The sequence below is a fragment of the Ranitomeya imitator genome, chromosome 6 (genome assembly GCF_032444005.1).
Source record: "Ranitomeya imitator isolate aRanImi1 chromosome 6, aRanImi1.pri, whole genome shotgun sequence".
NCBI lineage: Eukaryota > Metazoa > Chordata > Amphibia > Anura > Dendrobatidae > Ranitomeya > Ranitomeya imitator.
This window is the reverse complement of record NC_091287.1, coordinates 18953297-18969721: the sequence shown is the minus strand read 5'-3', so window position 1 is coordinate 18969721 and position 16425 is coordinate 18953297. Positions and strand designations below refer to the sequence as shown.

At 44.4% G+C, this 16425-nt stretch overlaps 1 protein-coding gene across 1 annotated transcript in view; it reads left to right on the top strand.

Moving 5' to 3' along the window:
* ZBTB47 (zinc finger and BTB domain containing 47) overlaps positions 1 to 16425 on the top strand; it is a 53420-nt gene that overhangs the window by 16650 nt on the left and 20345 nt on the right. Inside the window, exon 3 of the mRNA XM_069729266.1 lies at positions 13961 to 14108. Within this exon, the coding sequence (XP_069585367.1) occupies positions 13961 to 14108 (148 nt within the window). The remainder of the gene's footprint in view (positions 1 to 13960; positions 14109 to 16425) is intronic.

The following is a 16425-nucleotide window of genomic DNA, read 5'->3' as shown; positions in this document are numbered from 1 at the left end:
CAATTTCTCTCTTCTCTGTTAGATCATATCAGAGAAGAGAGAAATTAATTTTAAATCTGACTTTTTTTTTTTGTGATTGCCGTTATGCGGTGAACAACTGCGATGACGTGACAGGGGACCCTAAATCCAGCCCGATCATGTTCTCCAGGGTCTCGGCTATGCCTGGCACCTGAGACCCTGGTGATTTTCTGACGCTGGTGGGGCGCTATAATCTTGTTTGTCAGCGCTGTTAAAAAGTGGCGCTGAGGAATAAGTACCCATAACTATCGCCGTTAAAAGGCGTATCGGCGGTCGTTAAGGGGTTAAATTAAATTGCGCGTGGAGGGAAAAAAACACATGGTGTACGTGAGATTCCTGAAAAATCTCATTTACTCTGCTGACACTGTGTTCCGCGGTGTTTTGTGTGTTTTGTTTTTTTCAATTCTCAGGAAAATAAAATCCCGTACCTTAAAGTTTGTATTGGCGGCGTCAGGTAACAGGCGTTCAGACTTTTTGATAAATGTTACTAATGCATATAGTTTGTGAATAAAACCTAGTAAACTAAACGCACAGTCCTGCATTGATAAAACACTTAGCTTTTTTGGGGGACAATAAGTTGAATCATTTGGTCGCTGATCGCACCCCCTTGACCTGCATTTGCGAGTTTCTGAAGGCTCCGGCCGCCTCCATCCTGGTGCTCATGTGCGGCCGAGCCTTCTGAACGGAGCATGATTTTCACTGTATCCAATCATAGCCAAAAGTGTTGGCACCCTAGAAATTTTTCCAGAAAATGACGTATTTCTCCCAGAGAGTTGCAGTTACACAAGTTTTGTTACACGCGTTTATTTCCTTTGTGTATGGAACAACACAAAAAAGCAGAGAAAAAAGGCAAATTGGACATAATTTCACCCAAAACAACAAAAATGGGCAGGACAAAATTGTTGGCAGCTTTCTAAAATTGCAGGTAAACAACTTTTTTTTCTCTGTATGTGATGCTCGTTCACGGTAACCTAAAGCAAGAAACAGGTGTGGGCAACATGAAAATCACACTTGAAACCAGATAACTAGGGGAGAAGTTGACTCAATCTTTGCATGGAGAACAGAAAGAGGAGACGAGAACTGTCTGAGGACTTGAGAACAAAAATTGTTGAACAATATGTACTACATAATTGTCTAAGGGTCACTTCCGTCTTTCTGTCTGTCACGGATATTCATTGGTCGCGGCCTCTGTCTGTCAAGGAAATCCAAGTTGCTGATTGGTCGCGGCAAAACAGCCACGACCAATCAGCGACGGGCACAGTCCGGAAAAAAATTGCCGCTCCTTCCTCCCCGCAGTCAGTGCCCGGCGCCCGCATACTCCCCTCCGGTCACCACTCACACAGGGTTAATGCCGGCGGTAACGGACCGCGTTATGCCGCGGGTAAAGCACTCCGTTACCGCTGCTATAAACACTGTGTGACCAAGTTTTTACTATTGATGCTGCCTATGCAGCGTCAATAGTAAAAACATCTAATATTTAAAAATAATAGAAAAAATAAAAAATCATTATATACTCACCTTCCGCCGCCTTTCCCGCTCCTCGCTACGCTCCATGCAAGTGGCAGGTTCCGGTCATATGGGAGAAGGACCTGCCGTGACGTCACGGTCATGTGATCGAACGACAAATGGCCCTCGGAAGGTGAGTATATGTTTATTTTTTAATTTTTTAACCTGTAACATACATGGATGGGCAATATACTATGTGGCTCTGTGCTATATACTACGTGACTGGGCAATATACTACGTGACTGGGCAATATACTACGTCGCTGGGCAATATACTACGTGGCTGGCCAATATACTACGTGACTGGGCAATATACTACGTGACTGGGCAATATACTACGTGACTGGGCAATATACTACGTGACTGGGCAATATACTACGTCGCTGGGCAATATACTACGTGACTGGGCAATATACGACGTGGCTCTGTGCTATATACTACGTGGCTGGGCAATATACTATGTGGCTGGGCAATATACTACGTGGTTCTGTGCTGTATACTACGCGGTTGGGCAATATACTACGTCGCTGGGCAATATACTACGTGGCTGGGCAATATACTACGGACTGGGCAATATACTACGTGGCTGGGCAATATACTACGTGGCTCTGCTATATACTACATGGCTGGGCAATATACTACGTGGTTCTCTGCTGTATACTACGTGGCTGGGCAATATACTACGTGGCTGGGCAATATACTACGTGACTGGGCAATATACTACGTGACTGGGCAATATACTACGTAGCTGGGCAATATACTATGTGGACATGCATATTCTAGAATACCCGATGCGTTAGAATCGGGCCACCATCTAGTTCTCCATACAGTTCATGATAGGCCCCATAAGATGCTCCATATTAAAATATGCCCCATATAATGCTCCATATACAAATGTGCCACATATAATGCTCCATGCAGTTCATTATTGCCCCATAGATGCTCCATATAAAACTGTGCCATATATAATGCTGCTGCAATTAAAAAAAAAAAAATGACATACTCACCTCTCTTGCTGCCTGCAGCTCCTCAGCGTCCCGTCTCTCCGCACTGACTGTTCAGGCAGAGGGCGGCGCGCACACTAATACGTCATCACGCCCTCTGACCTGAACAGTCACAGCAAGAGGACGGGAAGATGGAGTGGCGTCCGGCGGGTGGAACGCGGACAGGTAACTATGAAATATTCACCTGCTCCCGGCGTCCCTGGCTCCTTCTCCCGGACAGATGGTCTCCGGGCACTGCAGCCTCTTCCTCTGTCAGCGGTTACTGGCACCGCTCATTACAGGAATGAATATGCGGCTCCACCCCTATAGGAGTGAAGTCCATATTCATAACTTTAATGAGCGGTCCCACATGACCGCTGAACAGAGGAAGAGCTGCGGCACCCGAAGACCATGGGACAGGCAGGGACAGCGCCGGAAGCAGGTAAGTATGCAACAGACCTCTCTCCCCCTTACCCGCCGACCATGACTCGAGTATAAGCCGAGAGGGGCACTTTCAGCCCAAAAATTTGGGCTGAAAAGCTCTGCTTATACTCGAGTATATACGGTAATTCTGTCGTTTCAATTTTTTTTCTAGCTACGCTGTTTAGCGATCAGGTTAATCCTTTTTTTGTATTGATAGATCGAGATCGGGCGATTCTGAGCGCGGCGATACCAAATATGTGTATATTTGATTTTTTTTAATTGTTTTATTTTGAAAGGGAAATGATTTAAACTTTTATACTTTTTTATTTTTTTCATATTTTTTAAAACTGTTTTTTTTTTACTTTTGCCATGATTTAATAGCCTCCATGGGAGGCTAGAAGCTGGCATAGCCTGATCGGCTCAGCTACATAGACGCAATCCTCAGATCGCCCGTATGTAGTAGAATTGCTGCATTGCTATGAGCGCCGACCACAGGGTTGCGCTCACAGCAATCCGGCATCAACAACCATAGAGGTCTGGTTGTCATGGCAACGCATCGCTGACCCCCGATCATGTGACAGGGGTCGGCGATGCGCTCATTTCTGGCCCGATTGCCGGAAGCGCTAGTTAAATGCTGCTGTCAGCGTTTGACAGCGGCATTTAACTAGTTAATAGCAGCGGGTGGATCGTGATTCTACCCGCCGCTATTGCACGCACATGTCAGCTGTCGAAAACAGCTGACATCTCCCGGCTTTTATGCGGGCTCAGCGCCGGAGCCCACTTCAAAGCGGGGGATCTGACCTCGGACGTACTATCCCGAGGTCTGAAAGGGGTTAAAATTGCTGTTGGCAGAAGGCGCCTTCAAATATGAGAGATCTGGAGCAGTTTGTAAGAAGAGTCGTCCAGAATTCCAGCTGAGAGGTGTAAGAGGCTTGTGGATGGTTATAGGAAGTGACTGATTAGTTATTTATTCCAAAGGGGGCAACCAAATATTAAGTTGAGGGTGCCAATAATTTTGTCCGAGCCATTTTTGGACTCTTGTGAGAAATTATGTTGTGTCCAATTTGCCGTTTTTTTGTGATGTTCCAATACCCACAAAGGAAATAAGATTGAATTTCTTTGGACCTTGATTGGGACCTGTCCTCCATCCAGACTATCCTGCGCTTTGACCTTTCATCAATTTTTCTTTGCCGTCCACGTCCAGGGAGATTAGTTACAGTGCCATGGGTTGTAAACTTCTTAATTACCGGTATGTTACGCATCGTGGACAAAGGAACATCAAGATGTCTTGAGACGGACTTGTAACCTTGAGATTGTTTATATTGTGCAACCGCTTGTGCTCTCAAGTCCTCGGACCGTTCTTTTCTCCTCTTTGTGTTCTCCATGTCGCACACACAGACACACAATGCAAAGATTGAGCCAACTTTTCCCCTTTTCATCTGATTTCAAGTGTGATTTTAATTTTGACCACACCTGTTACTTGCCACAGGGAGGTTTTGAACTAGCATCACATGCTTGAAACAAAGTTGTTGTTTTTTTTTTGTATTTTTTTGTTGTTCTAAGGCCGGCGTCGCACTAGGCGTAAGTAAATAGGGTGCGTTTTTTATGGCCGTAATACGCAGTAATTGTTCCAAAACACTGTTCCGGATTCAGTGCGAGGATATGATTTTTACGCACAAATTTATCCGTGTGTCATCCGTATGGCTTCCGTACGGTGATTTTTTTTCTCGCAGGCTTGCAAAATGGACATATCATGGATCAATCGGCTCAAATATTCTTAAAAACATACAGTTAGATATATATATATATATATATATCTATCTCAGTGTGGCACATCTACTATATAATTGTGTAAGGGTCACTTCTGTCTGTCTGTCCGTCACGGTTATTCATTTGCTGATTGGTCTCGCCAGCTGCCTGTCATGGCTGCCGCGACCAATCAGCGACAGGCACGGTCCGGAAGAAAATGGCCGCTCCTTACTCCCCGCAGTCAGTGCCTGTCGCCCGCATACTCCTCTCCGGTCACCGCTAAGCGCTAACACAGGGTTAATGCCGGCGGTAACGGACCGCGTTATGCCGCGGGTAATGCACTCCGTTACCGGCGCTATTAACCCTGTGTCTCCCCAACTTTTTACTATTGACGCTGCCTATGCGGCATCAATAGTAAAAAATGTAATGTTAAAAATAATTTAAAAAAAATAAACCTGCTATACTCACCCTCCGTAGTCCGCTGAGCCGCTCCCGCCGGCTGCCATCTTCCGCTGCAGTTTCCGGTGGCAAAGATGGTATGGCAGAAGGACCTGCCATGACGTCACGGTCATGTGACCGCGACGTCATCACAGGTCCTGCGCTCTGATACCAAGCCTGGGACCGGAAGCTGCCGTGGACTACAAGGGGCCCTCGGAAAGGTGAGTATATGTTTATTTTTTATTTTTTCACCTGTGACAAACCTGGCTGGGCAATATACTACGTGACTGGCCAATATACTACATGGCTCTGTGCTGTATACTACTTTGCTGTGCAATATACTATGTGGCTCTGTGCTGTATACTATGTAACTGGCCAATATACTACGTGGCTGGGCAATATACTACGTGGCTGGGCAATATACTACGTAGCTGGGCAATATACTACGTGACAGGGCAATATACTACGTGGCTGGGCAATATACTACGTCCCTGGGCAATATACTACGTGGCTGCGTAATATACGTCACTGGGCAATATACTACGTGGCAGGGCAACATACTACGTGGCTGGGCAATATACTACGTCACTGGCCAATATACTACGTGGCTGCGCAATATACTACGTGGCTGGCCAATATACTACGTGGCTGGGCAATATACTACGTGGCTGGCCAATATACTACGTCACTGGCCAATATACTACGTGGCTGGGCAATATACTACGTGGCTGGGCAATATACTACGTGGCTGGGCAATATACTACGTGGCTGGCCAATATACTACGTCGCTTGGCAATATACTACGTCGCTTGGCAATATACTACGTGGCTGGGCAATATACTACGTGGCTGGGTAATATACTACGTGGCTGGGCAATATACTACGTCCCTGGGCAATATACTACGTCACTGGGCAATGTACTACGTGGCTGTGCAATATACTACGTCGCTGGGCAATATACTACGTGGCTGGGCAATATACTACGTGGCTGAGCAATATACTACATGGCTGGGCAATATACTACGTGGCTGGGCAATATACTACGTCACTGGGCAATATACTAAGTGGGCTGGGCAATATACTACGTGGCTGGGCAATATACTACGTGGCTGGGTAATATACTACGTGGCTGGGTAATATACTACGTGGCTGGGCAATATACTACGTCCCTGGGCAATGTACTACGTCACTGGGCAATGTACTACGTGGCTGTGCAATATACTACGTGACTGCAATATACTACGTCGCTGGGCAATATACTACGTGGCTGGGCAATATACTACGTGGCTGAGCAATATACTACGTGGCTGAGCAATATACTACGTGGCTGAGCAATATACTATGTGGCTGGGCAATATACTACGTGGCTGGGCAATATACTACGTCACTGGGCAATATACTAAGTGGGCTGGGCAATATACTACGTGGCTGGGCAATATACTACGTGGCTGGGCAATATACTACGTGGCTGGGCAATATACTACGTGGCTGGGCAATATACTACGTGGCTGGGCAATATACTAAGTGGGCTGGGCAATATACTACGTGGCTGGGCAATATACTACGTGACTGGGCAATATACTACGTCACTGGGCAATATACTAAGTGGGCTGTGCAATATACTACGTGGCTGGGCAATATACTACGTGGGCTGCGCAATATACAGTCATGGCCAGAAGTTTTGAGAATGACACCAAAATTATATTTTCACATGATCTGCTGCCCTCTGGTTTTAATTAGTGTTTGTCTGATGTTTATATCACATACAGAAATATAATTGCAATCATATTATGAGTACCAATAGGTTATATTGACAGTTAGAATGAGTTAATGCAGCAAGTCAATATTTGCAGTGTTGACCCTTCTTCTTCAAGACCTCTGCAATTCTCCCTGGCATGCTCTCAATCAACTTCTGGACCAAATCCTGACTGATAGCAGTCCATTCTTGCATAATCAATGCTTGCATTTTGCCAGAATTTGTTGGTTTTTGTTTGTCCACCCGTCTCTTGATGATTGACCACAAGTTCTCAATGGGATTAAGATCTGGGGAGTTTCCAGGCCATGGACCCAAAATCTCTATGTTTTGTTCCATGAGCCATTTAGTTCTCACCTTTGCTTTATGGCAAGGTGCTCCATCATGCTGGAAAAGGCATTGTTGGGCGCCAAACTGCTCTTGGACGGTTGGGAGAAGTTGCTCTTGGAGGACATTCTGGTACCATTCTTTATTCATGGCTGTGTTTTTAGGCCGATTCCCTTGGCTGAGAAGCAACCCCACACATGAATGGTTTCAGGTTGCTTTACAGTTGGCATGAGACAAGACTGGTGGGAGCGCTCACCTCTTCTTCTCCCAATACGCTGTTATCCAGATGTCCCAAACAATCGAAAAGGGGATTCATCAGAGAAAATGACTTTGCCCCAGTCCTCAGCAGTCCACTCCCTGTACCTTTTGCAGAATATCAGTCGGTCCCTGATGTTTTTTCTGGAGAGAAGTGGCTTCTTTGCTGCCCTCCTTGAAACCAGGCCTTGCTCAAAGAGTCTCCGCAGTCTCACAGTGCGTGCAGAAGCACTCACACCAGCCTGCTGCCATTCCTGATCAAGCTCGGCACTGCTGGTAGTCCGATCCCGCAGCTGAAACAGTTTTAAGATACGGTCCTGGCGCTTGCTGGTCTTTCTTGGGCGCCCTGGAGCCTTTTTGACAACAATGGAAGCTCTCTCCTTGAAGTTCTTGATGATGCGATAGATTGTTGACTGAGGTGCAATCTTTGTAGCTGCTATACTCTTCCCTGTTAGGCCATTTTTGTGCAGTGCAATGATGGCTGCACGTGTTTCTTTAGAGATAACCATGGTTAACTGAAGAGAAACAATGATACCAAGCACCAGCCTCCTTTTAAAGTGTCCAGTGATGTCATTCTTACTTAATCATGACTGATTGATCGCCAGCCCTGTCCTCATCAACACCCACACCTGTGTTAATGGATCAATCACTAAAACGATGTTAGCTGCTCCTTTTAAGGCAGGACTGCAATGATGTTGAAATGTGTTTTGGGGGTTAAAGTTCATTTTCTGGGCAAATATTGACTTTGCAAGTACAGTAATTGCTGTTAAGCTGATCACTCTGACATTCAGGAGTATATGCAAATTGCCATTAGAAAAAGTGAAGCAGTAGACTTTAGAAAAATTAATATTTGTCTCATTCTCAAAACTTTTGGCCATGACTGTACTACGTGGACATACATATTCTAGAATACCCGATGCATTAGAATCGGGCCACCATCTAGTGTATATGTTTATATTTAATTCAGCGATAGATAGAAGAAAAGCCAGTAATTCAATTACCGGCTTTTCATTTCTCCTTCACAAACCCAACATGATATGAGACATGATTACATACAGTAAACCATCTCATATCCCTTTTTTATTACATATTCCTCTTTACTAATGTAAGAAGTGTCTTTGTCTCAAATTTGGGCGCTCTAGCTATTAAATTAAAGGGTTAAATCCCCGAAAAAATTGACGTGGGCTCCCGCGCAATTTTCTCCGCCAGAGTGGGAAAGCCAGTGACTGAGGGCAGATATTAACCCCTATCTGACCTTGGACGGGATAGTACGTCCGAGGTCAGATCCCCTGCTTTGATGCAGGGCTCCGCGGTGAGCCCGCACCAAAGCCGGGACATGTCAGCTGTTTTGAACAGCTGACATGTGCCCGTAATAGGCGCGGGCAGAATCGCGATCTGCCCGCGCCTATTAACTAGTTAAATGTCACTGTCAAACGCAGACAGCGACATTTAACTACTGCATCCGGCCGGGCGGCCGGAAATGACGTCATCGCCGACCCCCGTCACATGATCGGAGGTCGGCGATGCTTCTCCATTGTAACCATAGAGGTCCTTGAGACCTCTATGGTTACTGATCACCGGTGGCTGTGAGCGCCACCCTGTGGTCGGCGCTCACAGCACACCTGCAATTCTGCTACATGGCAGTGAACAGCAGATCGCTGCTATGTAGCAGAGGCGATCGTGCTGTGCCTGCTTCTAGCCTCCCATGGAGGCTATTGAAGCATGGCAAAAGTAAAAAAAAAAAAATATGAAAGTTTAAATCACCCCCCTTTCGCCCCAATCAAAATAAATCAATTAAAAAAAAATCAAATCTACACATATTTGGTATCGCCGCGCTCTGAATCGCCCGATGTATCAATTAAAAAAGAGCATTAACCTGATCGCTAAACGGCGTAGCAAGAAAAAAATTTGAAACGCCAGAATTACGTTTTTTTGGTCACCGCGACATTGCATTAAAATGCAATAACAGGCGATCAAAAGAACGTATCTGCACCGAAATGCTATCATTAAAAACGTCATCTCGGCCCGCAAAAAATAAGCCCTCACCCGACCCCAGATCATGAAAAATGGAGACGCTACGAGTATCGGAAAATGGCGCCTTTTTTTTTTTTTTTTTTAGCAAAGTTTGGAAATTTTTTTCACCACTTAGGTAAAAAATAACCTAGACATGTTATGTGTCTATGAACTCGTAATGACCTGGAGAATCATAATGTCAGGTCAGTTTTAGCATTTAGTGAACCTAGCAAAAAAGCCAAACAAAAAACAAGTGTGGGATTGCACTTTTTTTGCAATTTCACCGCACTTGGAATTTTTTTCCCGTTTTCTAGTACACGACATGCTAAAACCAATGATGTTGTTCAAAAGTACAACTCGTCCCGCAAAACATAAGCCCTCACATGGCCAAGTTGACGGAAAAATAAAAATGTTATGGCTCTGGGAAGGAGGGGAGTGAAAAACGAACACGGAAAAACGAAAAATCCCAAAGTCATGAAGGGGTTAATAGCGGTGGGATATAGGGTAATAAAGGGTTAATGTCATTTTGCTATTGTAAGGTGACATTAAGTCAGGTTAATAATGGAGAGGCGTCGATTATGACACCTATCCATTATTAATCCAATAGTATGAAATGGTTAAAAATACACACACATTATGAATAAGTATTTTAATGAAATATTATACTCTTAATCCACCTGAAGACCCTTGTCACTTGAACTCATATGAACTCGAGTGTGGGAAAATATTCTGAAAAGTTCCCACGCTCGAGTTCATATGAGTTCATCCAGCAGAGGGCGCATCACCACGACTCGAGGTAACTACAGTTCATTCCCCTGCATTCCATTCATTCACCAAGTTTTACAGTCAGGAGCACAGCTGCATTAGCAGAGCTCCTGGGTGTAAAATGATTTAACCCCTTCAGATGAATTTACAGCGTGGGACAAGACGGAAGGTATGGAATATTGTTGTTAGTTTTTTTTTGTTTGTTTTTTAACTTTATTTCAGGTGACAAGGCTCTTCAGGTGGATTAAGAGTATAATAAAATATTAAAACACCCTGTGTCTTTATTTCATTAAAATACTTTGTAATAATGTGTGTGTGTGTATTATTAACCATTTTGTACTATTGGATTAATAATGGATAGGTGTCATAATTGACGCCTCTCCATTATTAATTTGGCTTAATGTCACCTTACAATAGCAAGGTGACATTAACCCTTCATTACCCCATATCCCACCGCTACACGGGAATGGGAAGAGAGAGGCCAAGTGCCAGAATAGGCGTATCCTCCAGATGTGCCTTTTCTGGGGTGGCTGGGGGCAGATATTTTTAGCCAGGGGGGAGGGGGGCCAATAACTGTTGACCCTCTCCAGGCTATTAATATCTGCCCTCAGTCACTGGCTTTACTACTCTGGCGGAGAAAATTGCGCGGGAGCCCACGCCGGTTTTTTTCCGGGACTTAACCCTTTAATAGCTAGAGACCCCAAATTTGACACAGACACTTCCTACATTAGTAAAGAGGAATATGTAATAAAGAAAGGGATATGAGATGGTTTACTGTATGTAATCATGTCTCATATCCTGTCGGGTTTGTGAAGGAGAAAGCAAAAGCCGGAAATTGAATTACTGGCTTTTCTGCCATCTAGCGCTGAAAGAAATATATATATATACCTATTCTATGTGTACTACACATTTATTCTACCTATTCTATTCTAACCTCTCAGTGTGATTTTACTGTACACCGCACTGAATTACCGGCTTTTCTATAGAACACCGCTGCGTATTTCTCGCCAGTCACACTGTTGGTCCGTGTGTAATCCATATTTTTCTGGCCCCCATAGACTTTCATTGGCGTATTTTTTGCGCAATACGGTGACAAACGCAGCATGCTGCGATTTTCTACGCCCATAACATACCGTATATTACGGATGTGTAATATACTGCAGATGGGAGCTGCCCCATAGAGAATCATTGGTGCAATGTGTATTTTCTGCACTCATACGTCCGTAAAACTCGCTAGTGTGACGCCGGCCTAATACACACACAGGATGTAAACGTGTGTAACAAAACATTGGCAATTGCAATAATTTTCTGGGAGAAATACTTCATTTCCTGTAATAATTTGACTGGTTCTCAAGATCTCAGGGACAACTCCCCTATGGGGTCCAAAAAATAATAAAAGTATAAAAAAAAAAATTATTAACATTCTAATGTCTCTCCTATTATCCATTTAAAAAAAATAATATGCTGGTCTATCAAAATCTCCAAATTAATTGATTCTTCTAGTAGATACCGTAAAGAAAAGGGGAAAAAAAGTGAAAGTGGAAAATCGACATTTTTGTTTTAGCGCCTTACTTTCAAAATTGCAGTTAAAAAATGTCCAAAAATGTATCTTCCCCCAAGTCATACAGCTTGTGCAGATGCACAGACAGAGGAATCACGCCGACACTGAACCTGTCACCACTTCTTTTTTTTTTTTTTCTTTTTTTTACGGCACAGTTTTTTAGAACTGAGAGTAAATGGTTGTACTCTGCGTTTTTGCTTCGTCCGCTGCCAGCCCGTGATTCATCCAAGGACACCGTCACGGCGGTGGCGACGTACAGATGACTTTCCTCCGCTGTGGGTCACAATCTGCCGTCCAGCTCGCCGCCTCATTGAGCAGAATCATTTTGTGTAGAGGAATCGTTAATGTCCCATGAAACGTCCTCGTGGGCCCATCTGTTTCCATATGTCTCCTGGTGATCAGGGCGACCGTCACATTTGCTAAATTTAGGATCTTTTTTTTTTCCAGCAGTTGTATCTGGATGATTCGTTTGCGAAAAGCTAAAAAAATAAAAAATAAATAAACCAAAGTCTCACAATCTGCAGCGTGGGATATCTGTGATTGATACGGTGCCCTACGGTGAAAAACTATCGACTTTTCTGGGTTTATTTTTATTGATTTCTTTTTTACTTAAATGCATGTATTTATGGGTTCATTAAAATTTTACCAGCAGTTTTGCTTTTACCGTTTTTTTGTGTGGGTTTTTTTTCAGTGAGCTTCTTCTGACTGGGACTTTGCCAATCTTCTGTCTTTTTTGTTTTTTTGTTTTTCTGAATTCTTCCTCCACAGACCATGTTGAAAGCTAAAAGGAGATCAGAAAAATGACTTGATAAGAGATAGAGATACAAACGTTCTGTTGGGAAGGAGCTTACTGAGTCCTTCTCAGTTTGCTCTTTATGCAGCCAGAAATAACAAAGAGCCTGTAAAAGTCAAACGGTGAAACAATTTTCATGATTGCAAAAATAGTTTTTTAGCTCGGTACTTCGTGTGCTAAACACAAACAGTAACACGGACTTCCTGGTGAAGTCTGTGTTCAGGATCCATGCCCGAACAGTACAGATGCCGAACTTTTCTGTTCGGGTTCGCCTATCTCTATTTACTAGTGAAGAGTGAACGTGCTTGGATATCATGTTATCAGAGTAAGCTCGGGTGTTACCCGAGAATTTTGGGCATGCTCGGGTAATTTGTTTGAGTTCCTGCAGCTGCAAGATTCGCCGCAGCAGCCATAAAACATGCAGCCACAGGGACTCAAACATATTATTCGAGCACGCCCAAAATACTCAGATAACACCCGAGCTTACTCAGATAACGTGTTCGCTCATCACTAGCACTTATCACTTTAATTTTTTGACACAAAGAAAAAGGAACAGATTTGTGAAGCAGTTTCTATTAAGTAAGGTATCGTAGTCCTAGTGCTGGATTCACAGCTACATTGCCCATTACAACTGCAAAATGTTCTCCTTGCTGCTGCTTAATTCTAAATTATTGCACTCCAGAGATGGATTCACATCTACACTGCCCAGTGCAAATGGAAAATATTCTCCTTGCTGCTACTTTCTACTAAATGCTTATTGCACCCCAGAGGTGGATTCACAGCTACACCGCCCAGCACGACTGCAAAATGTCCTTCTTGCTGCTGTTTTCTACTAATTACTTATCTCACGCCAGATGTGGATTTACAACCACACTTTTCACTTTACTTGGCTGCCAAAAGTCCACCATGTACAGAGCCGGGACTCTAGAGCTCCATACATTGAGATGTTCATTCTCAGGTACTGCAGCTCAGCTGCTGATGTAGTGACCATGATCTGAGCTGCAGAACCGAATATGGCCACTACATGGTGGGGGTCATCAGTATGGGGGAAAAATCGCATGCGAGAGGGGGTCAAAGCTGGGAAAATGGCCATTGGTTGACTAAGAGTCGCATAAAAAGTGTGACTTTTTGATTGATTTTTTTTTTCTGTTTTTTTTTATACTAAAACAAAACTATAGTTGCAACATACCAATCTTTTTCACTGATCACTGATCAATTTCTCCACCGTTCCAGGAGGAAAATAATGTCATTTGTTGGACTTGTTACATTTTGAATTATTTTTCTTTCTTATATTTTAAATGTGATTTATATTTTTCTGTGTGTTTTAATGTGATTTGTGAGAAGCCTCCCGATGATCCATCGTGCCTTATCTTTCAGTGTTTAACGTGCGGGAAGACCTTTAAGAAGCTTTGGTCCCTTCATGAACACAATAAGATCGTTCACGGATACGCAGAGAAAAAATTCTCTTGTGACATCTGCGAGAAGAAATTCTACACGATGGCTCACGTCCGAAAGCACCTTGTCGGTGAGTAGCGGTAATGTGAACAGTCCGCGAAATGTCGCTCAATCCAGTGTGGATCGGTCTTCATGTGACTCCTCACGTTCCGGAACCAGAGGAAAAAGAAACTTTTTTTTTTCAAAACTCAAAAAGTTTTACACAAATGCTTTAAACTGATGTTACCTTTGAGGTCCCTTAGTGTCCAGTGCAATTACATGCAGAATTCCTGCAGTCTGATACCTGATAATCCGGCACAAGTCAGCCATACAATCTGCCAGTTCCTGGCGGCGGCAGATTTTGTCCTGATGCTTTTAGGCTGTGTACACATAGTGCGTTTTTGCAGCCGTTTTCTGCTTGGAAATGGACCAAAAACGCTATGAAATCCTTATGGAAGCTAATTCAATGACAATCCTGAAGTGTTGTGCGTATGAGCAGTAAATGTCTATAGGGTATTTGCAGTGCGTTTTTGTTCTGCAGTATATCAATTCTTTGTGCAGTTTTTAGTGTTTTTCACACATTGACTTCAATTGAGCCATTCAAATCCACAGCGAAAACGCAGGTATAAAAATGTTTTTCCAGATTTGCTGAGGTTTTTTTTGTGGTTTTACAGGCTTCTTATGGTGTTTCCCACGCTGTTAGATGTCAGCGTGACCCCGCAGCTGTGACTGTGACCCGCAGCGGTGCCCCACGATAAAAAGCTTACCGCAGGTCAGTAGGCGTGGGCTGATGAGACTACTCCTCCCATCAGACTGTCTGCTGTCACTGATAACATTGATGGCAGGAGCCATTGATGGGAGATGTAGTCTCTCGTCAGCTGAGGCCTCTGCTCACGCTTAAAAAAAAATAAAAAAATTTTTTTTAATTAAACACAAAATAATTCCATACATATTCAAATAAAAATACCGTATTTTTCGCTTTATAAGATGCTCCTGATTATAAGATGCACCCCCAAATTCGGTGAAGAAAAAGAGAAAAAAATAATTTTTTATGTTAAATGGGGGTCTGTCTTATAATTCCAGTATCCGTCTTACAAATCATATGTCCCTCATCCTGGTATCTGTATAACCCCCATCCTTGTGCTGGCACATGCCCCCCTGTGCTGCTGTCAGACACATGCCCGCCTGGTCACTATATGCACCCCTGTGCTGCTGTCAGACACATGCCCGCCTGGTCACTATATGCACCCCTGTGCTGCTGTCAGACACATGCCCGCCTGGTCACTATATGCACCCCTGTGCTGCTGTCAGACACATGCCCGCCTGGTCACTATATGCACCCCTGTGCTGCTGTCAGACACATGCCCGCCTGGTCACTATATGCACCCCTGTGCTGCTGTCAGACACATGCCCGCCTGGTCACTATATGCACCCCTGTGCTGCTGTCAGACATAAACCCCCCATTCCCACCCCCCCCCCCGTGCTGCTGGCAGGCATATGATAAAGTAACAAACACCTAACTCACCTTCTGATGATGGCTCCGTGCTCACAGCTCCTCGCTTGTGCTTCCTGTTGCCCAGGCACCGGATCATGTGACCTGGGCACACAGTGATGTCAGCACAGACACAGGAAGCACAAGCGAGGAGCTGTGAGCACGGAGCCATCATCAGAAGGTGAGTTAAGTGTTTGTTATTTTTTCAAGTGCATGCCAGCAACACAGGGGGGCATATAAGAGTGACCGGGGGGCCATATCCATGATTGGAGGGGGGGGAGATGCAGGCACATGTAATATTCGCTGCTCCCCTGTGAATCAACTCCTGCAGCTTCAGCACCGAGGTGATGGACAGCGGGTGCAGTGAATATTGCATGAGACTAATGAGCGGGAGCACGGGACCTCCTGCTGTCTCTGCAGCTCACAGGCAGCCCACTCCAGCCCCCTGGCACCACTCCAGAGCTGCTCCCCCTCCTCTACAGCACAGCACCCAGATTCGGATTATATTCACTCCTGTGGTCACAAGTGGTACTGCAGCTTCTGAGCTTCCTCCCTCAGGTGTTCTGGTGAGCTCGTTAGCTGCTTCATTACTTAACTCCGCCTGATGCTGCTATCCTTGCTCCTTGTCAATGTTTCAGTGTTGGATCTGAGCTTCTCCTGATTGTTCCTGTGACCTGCTGCTCTGTATAGCTAAGTGCTTTTTGCTTTTTTGTTGCTTTTTTTCTGTCCAGCTTGTCTTTTGTTTTGCTGGAAGCTCTGAGACGCAAAGGGTGTACCGCCGTGCCGTTAGTTCGGCACGGTGGGTTTTTTTGCCCCCTTTGCGTGGTTTGCTTTAGGGTTTTTTGTAGACTGCAAAGTTCGCTTTACTGTCCTCGCTCTGTCCTAGAATATCGGGCCTCACTTTGCTGAATCTATT